Source organism: Mercurialis annua, linkage group LG8, assembly GCF_937616625.2.
Source record: "Mercurialis annua linkage group LG8, ddMerAnnu1.2, whole genome shotgun sequence".
Classification (NCBI taxonomy): Eukaryota; Viridiplantae; Streptophyta; class Magnoliopsida; order Malpighiales; family Euphorbiaceae; genus Mercurialis; species Mercurialis annua.
In genome coordinates this window covers 4,583,906-4,596,582 of record NC_065577.1, presented here as the reverse complement: position 1 = coordinate 4,596,582, position 12,677 = coordinate 4,583,906, and the positions used below count along the sequence as shown (strand labels likewise).

The following is a 12,677-nucleotide window of genomic DNA, read 5'->3' as shown; positions in this document are numbered from 1 at the left end:
TAACTAAATTAATAGATCAATTTAAATACAAAATTAATTAGCCCAATAATAATAATAATAATCAATTTTTAAGTAAAAAGTTGGAATATGAAAATTAGAAATTGTCTTTGGACGTGTGAAACTGTAAAATATCAATTTGAGAGAAAGAATCTATATTTCTCATTAATGATCAAGAAGCTAACTAATGAGCTTATATACAGAGCTGTAGAAGAAGCACAAAAAATAACCGCTACTTGCTATTCTACTATTCTAAGATACTAATCTGTGTGATACATAAAAGCACCAATAAGGAAGTGCCATGTCAGCTAGACAGCTGTAGTAGACAGCTGTAGTAGAATAATTAGGATATATACAACCTACATCCCCCCCTCAAGTTGCATCTGCTGGCGAACTAAGTTGCAACTTGGACAGAAGAAACTGATGAGGAGCAGCACCCAAAGACTTGGTGAGAATATCTGCCAACTGGAGCTTCGAGGGAGTATATGTAGGATGAAGAAAACCCTTCTTATACTGTTCACGAACCAAGTGACAGTCAATATCCAGATGTTTGGTACGTTCATGGAAAACAGGGTTACCAGCAATGTGAATAGCAGCTTTGTTGTCACAAAATAGAGAGACTGGTAAAGATAAGGATATATGCAAATCCTTCAAAATGTAACTGAGCCAAAGAAGCTCGCAGGTAGTGGATGCCATAGAGCGATACTCTGCCTCTGCTGAAGATCTGGAAACAGTGGATTGTTTCTTACTCTTCCATGATATTAGAGAAGAACCAATAAACACACAGTAACCAGTAACGGATCTGCGAGAGTCAAGACAGGCTGCCCAATCTGAGTCACAGTATGCCTGAAGAGTAAAATCATTGGTTGAAGAGTAGAATAATCCAAGGGATGGACAGTGCTTGAGATATCGAAGAAGATGTAAAGCAGCTTCCCAGTGAGGAACTTTAGATGAACTGATAAATTGGCTCAATAGGTGAACTGAGAAGCTAATATCAGGTCTAGTAATTGTGACATACAAAAGACGACCAATAAGTCTGCGATATTGGTCAGGATCATCAAGTAAAGCACCATCCTCCATGGTAAGCTTTATGTTAGCAGGAAGAGGAAATAGAGAAGGCTTAGCTGCTGTATATCCTGAATCAGCAAGAATGTCCAAGATATATCTTCTCTGATTAAGAGAAATCCCTGAAGAATCTCTATGAATTTCAATACCAAGAAAGTATTTCAAAGGACCAAGATCCTTAATGGTGAATTCAGTATGTAGAAACTGCTTCACCTGAGAAATAACAGCCATGTTGTCTCCAGCAAGAATTACATCATCCACATATACAAGTAGAATAGTGAAATGATTATCCTGAAATCTTGTAAACAAGCAGTTGTCATTAGTGGATTGTATAAAACCAATGCTGAGTAAAGAAGTTGTGAATTTGATGTTCCATTGTCTTGAGGCCTGCTTCAGACCATATAATGACTTAACCAATTTGCATACTTCTGTAGAGTTGGCTTTAGTATAACCCTGAGGGGGTAACATGTAAACTTCTTCTTCCAAAGTTCCATGTAAAAAAGCATTATTAACATCCAATTGTTCTAAAAACCATCCTTTAGCTGCTGCCAGTGCAATAAGTAATCTGACAGTAACTAACTTTGCTACAGGAGAAAATCTTTCCTTATAATCAAGACCTGCAATCTGATTGTAACCCTTTGCTACAAGTCTGGCTTTAAGCCTTTCCACACTACCATCAGGATTATGTTTAATTTTATACACCCATTTAGAACCTATAGCAATCTTGCCTGCAGGTAAAGATGTAAGTATCCAAGTTCCATTGTTTTCCAGAGCTGTTAATTCATCATGCATAGCAGAAATCCATCTATGATCTTTCCTAGCCTGATTATATGAAAATGGTTCTTGAATTATAGAACTAGAACTTATCTGATCATTAGATTTTGTAAGTAGTGAAAATTCAGGTAAAGGGTAGGTAGGAGATTTGGTGATGGTTAGGCATGTAGGTTTTGTTTTAGATATTATGGGAACATGATAGTCCTTAAACCAAGTGGGAGGGTGATGGGTTCTGGTAGTATGTCTAGTTGGTAAAGGAATAGGTGAGTCATGTTCTGGAAGATTGTCATCAGTTGGAGGATTATGAAGTTCAGGAATGGAAGGTATGACAGTAGGAGGAGAAAATAGTGAATCAGGAGCATCAGTAGAAGTAAGAGGTAAAGGAATAGAAGAAGTATCAGATGATAAGACAGATTTTTGAAAAGGAAAAATGTGTTCAAAGAATTTTACATCCCTACTGACATAACATTGTTCAGTAGATAGGTTTAACAGTTTGTAACCCTTTTGAACAGAAGAATAACCTAAGAAAATGGATTTGATACTCCTGCTGTCAAATTTATCTTTAAATGGAATGTTGTTTACAGCATAGCACAAGCAACCAAACACTTTGAGTAAGGAATAGTCTGGGATTTTTGAGTGAAACATTTCATATGGGGATTTCCAATTTAGCAGTTTCATTGGAAGTCTATTGATTAGATAAGTAGCTGTAAGTACACAATCACCCCAAAAACGTTTTGGTAGATTAGCTTGAAACCTAAGGGCTCTAGCTACTTCTAAAAGATGTCTATGCTTTCTTTCTACTACACCATTTTGTTGTGGTGTGTAGGGACAAGTGAGTTGATGAATAATCCCATGGTCTTGAAGATAAGAGGAAACATTTTGGTTAGTGAATTCAAGACCATTATCAGTTCGGATGATTTTAACTTGGGCTTGATACTGAGTCTTAATCATTTTAAGAAAATGAAGAAAAGTAGTAGAACAATCTACTTTTTGTTTTAACAAGAGAGTCCAGGTTACTCTAGTTTTATCATCAACAATGGTGATGAAATAGTGAGAGCCTTGAAAAGATGTTGTTTTATAAGGACCCCAGAGATCCACATGTAGCATATCAAAGACAAATTTGGTTTTAATTTCTGAGTAAGGAAAAGGATGCCTATGCTGTTTTGCTTGAGGACAGATTTCACAAACTTCAGTGTGTGGTTTAAGAATGGTTAATTCAGGAATGTGATTAATAACAGGCAAGCTGACATGTCCTAATCTAGCATGCCAAAGAAAAGAATCAGAAAAATCACAATGAACATTCATAGCAGTATTTGGAGAACAATGAGAAGGATTGTCTTTATTAATATTGGATGAAAAAACATTATTAGTTGAAGAGTTTGTACAAGGAGATGGTGTGAAAAAACTGCTAGGATCAAGTTTGTATAATCCTCCCATTTGTTGCCCCTTTGCCAGTATGACCTTAGTCTTCTGGTCCTGTATGAGACAGTATTTAGAATAGAATGTTACTTTAAGATGATTTGATTGTACCAACTTACTAACTGACAGTAAGTTATACTTGAAACTTGGTACATACAGTACATCTCTTAGTAATAAATTTGGGTTTAGAGAAATGTTTCCAGTCTGAAATATGGAATGTATAAAACCATTTGGTAGGCAAACTTGTATAGGTTGAGTTAAAGAGGTTTTGGTGAGAAAAGATGAACTGTTATAGGTCATATGATCAGAAGCCCCTGTATCTATAATCCAACAATCACAGTCATACATACCAAAGCTATTGAGAGCATAAGAAGAAAAAGTACCTGCAAATGCATAACGATCCATAGGAAGTCTTTCTGCAGTTCCAGCAAACTTTCCACTCGATCCTGATGCACTCTCAGCAACTGCCTTTCCTTTAAGGATCTTTAACATATCAGTTAAAGTATTGCTCAGCTGTTCATATCCCATCGAAGCTTGATTCCAGTTATTTCCTTCTGTTTCCAAAGGATTATCATTCTGTGGACTGTAGGTGTTCACTTGAGCTGCCATTCTAGTCCCTTGTTTCTGTCCATTTCCTTTGTTTCCTTTGTACCAATCAGGATATCCCACCAGTTTAAAACAACCTTCCTTTGTATGACCATCTCTATTGCAATAGTCACAATGTCCTTTGTTTTTATCTTTCTTGTAGTCTTCCCCATATCTCTTCTTTGCATCCCAGTTTCCCTTGCTATTGCTTTGGTAATTCTGTGGTTTTGCCAGGAGAGCTGTGCTATCAACAGTTTGCATTATGTGTCCACTAACTTGTCTTTGTTTCTCTACTGTCATTATCATTGAGTAGGCACGATTCTCATTAGGTAAAGGATCCATCAATAGAATCTGGTTTCTTGAGTATTCATATTCATCATTCAGTCCCATAAGAAACTGAATCAACTTGTCCTGTGAGTGAAAATCAATAACAGACTTAGTCAAATTACAGGTGCACTGCTTCATTGCTCCACAACTGCAAGTTGGAAAGTTCATCATATAGCCCAGTTCATCCCACAAACATTTGAGTCTTGTAAAATAAACAGAAATTTCATCATTTCCTTGAGAGATTGAAGCAATTTCCCTCTTCAATTGGTAGAGCATAGGACCATTACTCTGTCCAAATCTCTGTTTCAGGTCATCCCACAATCCTTTAGCTGAGATTGCGCACAAAAAAGCACCTGATAGTTCTTTAGAAATAGAATTCAATAGCCAAGAAATCACCATACAATCAACTTTAATCCATTGTTCATATGAATCAGAGTCTTCATCTGGCATTGTACATTTACCATTGATAAACCCTAATTTAGTTTTCGCACCTAAAGCTATCTTAATAGCTCTACTCCAGCTGAAATAATTGTTGATTGTCAATGGCGAACTTACCAGCGTAAGATTAGGATGGTCCGATCCCTGTAACATCAATGGATCACCATTATAGTTGTTCGCGTACCTCTCATGGTTGCGACTTCCTGATACATTGCTATTATCCTCCATTCTTCTTCTTCAATTAGTTGAAAGTAGAAGTAATTGATTATCTTCGATCAATTTTAGAGAAAATTTGAAACCCTAGGTTTTGATCTTCCTAGTGCTCTGATACCATGTAAAATATCAATTTGAGAGAAAGAATCTATATTTCTCATTAATGATCAAGAAGCTAACTAATGAGCTTATATACAGAGCTGTAGAAGAAGCACAAAAAATAACCGTTACTTGCTATTCTACTATTCTAAGATACTAATCTGTGTGATACATAAAAGCACCAATAAGGAAGTGCCATGTCAGCTAGACAGCTGTAGTAGACAGCTGTAGTAGAATAATTAGGATATATACAACCTACAGAAACACCTTTAAAAAAAATTATTTCGCTGACAATATCCATAAAATTATTTCATAAAATAAAACGTGACATATAATAAAATTAAAAATCAAATAAATCTATAGTAGAATATACAAGGTAGTTATCCACTGTGGTACGATAAACAGTAGAACTCTAAAAAACAGAAAAGAGTTACGTCAAATATACGAGAGGTAAAATTTCGTGTTTAATCAGCGTATCGACAATCTAATTACCTTCTCTGTAGACATGGAACATGCGAAATGTTATGTTAAATATATCTCGCAGATAATTAAAATAAACTAAATGCAAAATGTTATGTTAGTTTGCTTAGCTGAAATTCGGTTTAATCAACTACTTACTCTGCAGGCCATTGAAATTTTGATAAAAAAAAAAAGCAAGAGATTCAAAGGTGGAAAAGTTCAATGATAGGGACATATTGCCTAATTTTAGTTTGAATAAGTGGAGTTCAATTTGTATACGTAATCTCAAGATGCTACTCAGTGAATTAGATTGGGCCACGTCACTATAAGAAAGTGTCAACGACAAAAAAGGTATGAGCTGGAAATTTCTGTGCTGGAATATGACATTTATATTATTAAACTATAAATTTAAAATAAAAAATAAAAGCTAATGTAGAATTTTTTTTCTAGTTGATATTAATTTAACCAACAGTATGTAATGGACTATTCGTTAGGTAGTATTAAGCTTATCTTTTATGGAAGTGTTTGAGCTGATAAATTTAACCAAATTGATAGTAAAATTCAATTTAAATGTAATTTGAAATCAAGAAAATATATTTAAATTACTTTCTGAAATTATAAATTTCGATTCATAAATAATCAATAAATATTTACTATTACTTTAATGAGTTTGATATATTGAGAATATCTAACAAGTGATAGTTTTTTTAATTTTTTTGTTTCAATTTGAAATGACACGAAGTCAATCTCTATAGTAATCTAAAATTGAAATCGTATTTACTAATAATAGTTCAAATAGATAAATTCTCGGCAACAAACAATTAATATTGTATATAGGTTTAATTCCTTAAACAAACGTTTTATCTTTTCAATTATTAAATCTATCCAGTATCCATCTGTTATCTCTATGAGTCCACCACCATTTAGTCAAAAATAATTAAGACCGACTATAAAATTATTTAAAAAATATATTTATTTTTCAAAAATACTATGTTATAAATTAAAAAATAATTATATATATATATATATATATATATATATATATATATATATATATATATATATATATATATATATACACACACACACACACAGAAATTCATCGTTGATACATCTCCAATACACATATAATATGAAGCAGACAAAATAAATTGTTTTAAATACTGAATAAAATAATTTTACATTGAGCGATAAAATATTTATTTTTGAACATTTCATCCAATTTTAGTCATGTATGTGGTTTTCCAAATAAGTATCCCGGATAATTAATAAATTTTATGCACAATTTTATACTTATTCATAAAATTTTAAATTGTATAATATTGTTTTTTTTAATTTTACATCTGCCACATGTAAATATTAATATAACAATATTAAAAAAATGATTGAAACGGTATTGAAGTTGAGTAATTTTACCCATTTAAACTGAAATTTAGTGATTATGTTAAAATAATTTAAGCTAAAAAAATTCCCACCGTTTTTGAAGTCAGAATAAGTTGATTTTTTCCTTTGCTTTATTTGCAAGCAAGATGTTGAAAAAAGAAAAGTAAAAGTAGTCCCTCATGAACTGTATGCTTCAAAAAAAGCTAAATAGCATCTTCCACGTTAAGCACATGTTTTTTTTTTTTTTTAGAGAAACGTTAAGCACATGAAACTGAAAAATTGTTTAGCACAAACAAACGGTTGTGCCATTCGTTCAATAAACCAACCGGCCCTATTTATTAAGTACTGTCTCTTTAAATTACCGCTTTTTCTTTTAATTAGAATATAATAATTTTTTTTCTCTCAACCAAATTTCAATCCCAAAATTTATAATGGCCGGTTACGATTTCAATCCATTCAAGAATGACTATTAAAATTAAGAAAAATCGACCGAGGTAAAGTTTTCTTTAACGATTTCTTTATCTGGGATGTACCCAGATTACGCCCTACCATATGGTGTGATGCAATCTGGATGCGTTCCCATGAGATTTTTCAAAAAAAAAAAATCAAAATTATAAACGAAAAACTTACCGTGCTATCTCGTCTTCTTTCTCAGTTAGATTCCGATATTTTCACCCAAAAATTTTGTTAGCCGTTCTTCGTGTTGGAATGTGAGTTAATAGGATTTGAATGTGGTTTTAAAATTAGAAAAAGGTAAAAGAATATTAAGATAAAAAGGAAAGGCGGTACCTAGTAATCTAGGGGCGGTAAATAATAGTCCACTAAATCAATTATACGTTTATATTATTGAAATATTTAATAGTAAAAAAAATTAGTTTTTTTTATCAATACTTATTAACTTGTTATAAGAATGATATTGCATAAACACTCTTTAAAATGATGCAAACTTCCGACATTTCGTGAATTAATTTGTGTGAGAAAATTCGAGATACTCAAATTTAAATTCTAAAATAATTTTTTTGTATATAAAAATTGTATTTTTATTTTTAAAAATACTTTCGTATATAAAAAAGAATAGAATTGTCTTTTTTATTCTCCCCAATATTAATTTTTTCGGCTTCAAATGTTCGATTTCGAGAAATATATATAAAAACAATTTAATCAATTACTATAATAAAATGAACATTAAATTAGATAAATTATCTAGAATTAATTCCTTTTCTAGGTCTCAAACAAACAAATTTAATTTCGTAGCAATAGGTCTCAAACAAACAAATTTAATTTCCTAGCAATAGGCTTAATCATTTCTCTAATCACAAATACACTTAACCAACAGTTTTAGTTAGAATTAATTAGATTTTGATTGGTTTAAATTAGAATTTTAATTATCAAGGCTAATTAGGATTCATTAGAATTAATTAGGGTTAGTCAGACTTAATTAATATTAATTATATTTTTCATTAAGAAACTCACTTTTTTTTTGTGTCAGATGAGCATCTTCGATACGAAATGGCCAACTAAAATGAGTATGTCTGACCTTTTTTATTGGGCTTAATCACCAAAAATACTCTCACCTTTTAACATCTTTTTAGTTGCACCCTGACATTGCAATTTTGTCAATTGCACCCTAATTTGCACCTTTGGGTTTCAATTCTACCCTCAAAATCAAATTAGACTTTTTTCACTCGGGAAAAATTCATAAAAACCCTTATAAAGTACTCGTTTGAACTCTTTTTCACATAAAAAGTTAAAAATGGATGACTTATTTTAATTTTTTTCAAATGAAAAAGAGATCAATTTAGTACTTGAGGGTGGAATTGAAAACCAAAGGTGCGAATTAGGATGCAACTGACAAAATTACAACGTCAGGATGCATTTGAAAAGAGGTTATAAGGTGAGGGGGTTTTGGTGATTAAGCCTTTTTTATTTGAAAATAACTTTTTTGTTTTTTTATGTGGAATTGAGGAGATGAAATGACCCTTTGTTCTACAAAAATGTATTTTAGAGAAATTTTGATGATTTAAAAAATTAAAACCTTTTCACTTTTTTATAAATCTAGCTAAACTTTTAGTACAAATTAAAAAGGTTAAAAGCAATTTCAATATAATCTTAAAATTTATTGTTCATTTTAACATATATTTATAGTGTTTTAAATAATGGAAAAAGATTATTTATACTCCTAAAGTTTGACTTCAGCATCAAGCAAGCCCTTAACGTTCGGAAAAGTTCAAATATACCCTTATTGTTTTAAAAAGAGAACCACCAACCCCAATTTTGACTTATAAATGAGACGATAGGGGCCTGGTTGTCAAAATTAGGGGTATGGTTGTTCTTTTCTGAAGACGTTGAAGGCATACTTGAATCTTTTAAAACATTGAGGGTTTATTTGATCATAGAGGCAAACTTTAAAGGTATAAATGACCCTTTTACTTCTAAATTATAAATTAAGGAAATTTCATATGTACATTTTAAAAGTTTACCTTGTTTTGCAGTTAAGTATATCTAATTTTTTTACCGTGGTAGAATATAATTACGTTAATAATTAGTAATTAAACTTTTATTTTAAATCGGCTTTTAAAAACTGGCCATACTGAGACAAAATCGAGATTTCAGAACTGTACTGGAGCGCTTTATCCATTTAGACTAGGTCTCACAGGCATATCTAAATATATTCTAAAATTAACTTTTGAATACATCATGCCATATGCCAATTATTTATAAATTAATGAAATCTTATCAACAAAGGCTCATATCATCCCTCAACTTGATTCAAAAAATAAAAAAAATTCCAAATTCATATTTTATGATAAATCAATTTTGAATAAATTACACCCGAGTCAAGATTGGTCTTGAAGGCAAATAGTATAAACTGGCCCAATGTTAACAAGTTATGAGTTTTTTTTTTCATAAAAAACAAACTTAAACATTATTGATATTTTGGTACTAAGTTGGAGGGGTTAATAGACTCTTTGTTGTAAATACTATTAAAGGGATAAATCCGCCGATCATATTTAATAATATTTTAGAATTCATAGTAGTATGAGATTGGGCGTTGGAACCCGACTCTCTCAGACCGTTGGTTAACTGTTTAGAAAAATAAAAATGAATAGTAATTAATCCCCTCTAACTCCGCTAATAACTATAATAGATTTCTATTTTTGATAAAAAAAATAAAAAATTCAAAATAGTTGTAATAACAATTAGTATAGATACCAAACTTACAATTAACCAGTGTATAAAATAAATAACAAACCAATAAAAGAATAGATGTGGTGATTCCTCGAGGAAACGTTAATTGCAATCAAATACATTTCACAAAATCACATAAAAAGGAAGAAACGTTACATATTACATGAAAAACGAACGGATATTTTTTTGATGAATAATGTATATACATTAAAAAAAAGGTAAAATAATAAAAAAAAACAAATCTTTCATGAAAGTTTCATAAAAGTTTAAACCTTTTAATTTTATCCAATTTGTCATGAAATGTACAATTTTATTTCAATTTTGTCCAATTATAAAATTTTACTCATGTGGCGCCTACGTGGTGCTGATATGGCATGACACACATCAACGCCTACGTAGTGCTGATGTGGCATGACACACATCAGCGCCGTAGAAGCAAAATTGTATAGTTGGATAAAATTGAAACGAAATCATGCGTTTCTGGATAAATTGAAAAAATTTAAAGATTTGAAATTTTGTGAAGTTTATATAAAATGTTTGGTATTTTTTGGTCATTTGGCCTTAAAAATATTACTTTAGCTAATTCGTTTTGTCTATACTAACTATCCGAGCAAAACGAGACTTTCGACGTAATCATGCACTTGAAAATAACTCCGACAAGGATAAGCTCCATGACAAATAATTTTTTGAGTATTAGAATCACATGAAGCCAATTCATTACTTTTCATTTGAAGTAGAATTCTACCATTTCTTCTAAAGCCTAAAACCGTAACCAGCCCTCCATAATCATGCATGCCAAAACTACGTAGTTTACTCCAACCATGTTCGTTCAACACCCAAATACAACAATTCTTGCAATACCCACGACATTGCCATGATATATGTTGTATCAAAGCTAATGAATCACCACAAACGATTAAAGAAAGTTGATTTTCGTTGTCTTCGGCTAATTCGTCGGGGATTTTCGTTTCTTTAAATACCTCGAATTCAAAATCAAAAGAAGCTAATGCTAATTTCCCCGAAGACGTTTCGGATTTTAAACGAGACGAAGATAATAATTTTCTTTTCGATGATCGTTTGCCCGGAATACGAGCAAGCCAATGATAAACACCTTTCAAATAAGTACGTTTTCGATCACCGGAACAGAACGTAAGAAACCCGTGATTCGCGACGGTTTCGCTCCTCCACGAAGAAGTGCTCACCTCGTAAATAGGGGTGGGCATGGACCGGTTAACCGGTCCATGAGGGCAATTTGTAAACCGGTCCATTGTAATACGGTTTTTAAAATTAAAAACCTAAACCTAAAATTTTAAACGGTTAACCGGTAAATCGGTTAACCATAAAAAACGGTTCGGTTTTTCGGTTTTACGGTTTTTAACCATATAACCATTAGAAAAATTAAAGACAAAAAAAATAAAATTTTAGTTCTATTTGTTTTTTTAGCAAACAAAAAAACTATAGAAATTCAAATTATATTAAAAATATAAATCTAAACTATCTTATGAATAGTTAAGTCAATGCAAATATTTAAAACTGTTATTATTTATAAATAATTTATGAGTAATATTAAATCTAGGTTTGTATTTTTTGAATTGTTTGTGGTGTTGTTCACGTCCACTTTCTACTATTTATATACTTAAATATTCCTATTTCTGTTAAGTAAATATTTTAATAAGGAAAACAAATTTCTTTTAAAATATTTTCATATATAAATTCTCCTAAAATATATAAATATTCCTAAATAAAATATATGTCAATATATTTTTATAATTAGATTTTACTGTGTATATTATAAAATCCATATTATTTTACAGATCATAAAATATATCTTATTAATTATTAAAAATATATGGATATATATATAAACCGGTTAACCGATTAACCACGGTTTTTAGAAATCTAAAACCTAAACCTAAACCATTAACCATGAAAACTAAAAATCAAAACCTAAACCTAAACCGTTGGACCGGTTAACCACATTTTCCGGTTCGGGTTTCCGGTTTCGGTTCAGTTAATCGGTTTGACCGGTTTTTTTGCCCACCCCTACTCGTAAATCTTGACTTCGATTGGCTCCTCCGTCCTCTCCGGTTGATGCAGAATCTTTACGACTTTATAGTCGTTTTTCTTGCAATCATATCCGAAACCAACGACAAGCGAACTATCTAACGATGAGATTGTCAAACATTTGTTTATGATCGGATTCCACAAGTAAAAACGAACGTAACGAGAATCTGACAAACATATCAAACCGTTGCATGAACCGATGATCACAAAATACTCCTGATCTTTATAAGGAAACTCATCGAGCTCTCGATGGATCGTAAAATCTTCGTCATCGTCTCCATCATTGTATAAAATGAACTGTTCTTTACAATCGAGAACGGAATTTTGCTTGACAAATGAGTAAGATTTGATGTTGGTGCTACGGCCGGTGGAGTGGTTGACCTGAGAAGAAATGAAATTGGAGCTTGATATTAGAGAGTTCCATGATTTGCTGACGCACCGGAATTTTAGAAGAGATCTCACCGGAAGTCTCTTCAGGATTTCGATCAGAATTTCTTGATGGATATTTTCTGACATGATTTTTTTTGCTTTCTTTGTTTGAATATCAGATAAATGTAAGTATCCAAGTTTGAATTATTTATCTAAGAATATAAACAGTGGTTAAATGACAATAATTGGATAATGTTTTGGATTGGATAGATGAGGGTTTGAGCGAGTAAAAGACC

General features: G+C 31.6%; 1 protein-coding gene across 1 annotated transcript; it reads right to left on the bottom strand.

Annotated features, from left to right (window-relative positions):
- Positions 1-11,991: 11,991 nt before the first annotated feature.
- LOC126661180 (F-box/kelch-repeat protein At3g23880-like) lies at positions 11,992-12,561 on the bottom strand. Its single transcript, XM_050354995.2, has one exon. The coding sequence runs from the start codon at positions 12,526-12,528 to the stop codon at positions 11,992-11,994; it is 537 nt and encodes a 178-aa protein (XP_050210952.1). The 5' UTR covers positions 12,529-12,561.
- Positions 12,562-12,677: the final 116 nt, after the last annotated feature.

What these genes read in the sequence shown, in the direction of transcription:
- LOC126661180 (XM_050354995.2), bottom strand. Translation starts at nt 12,528, where the DNA reads ATGTCAGAAAATATCCATCAAGAAATTCTGATCGAAATCCTGAAGAGA.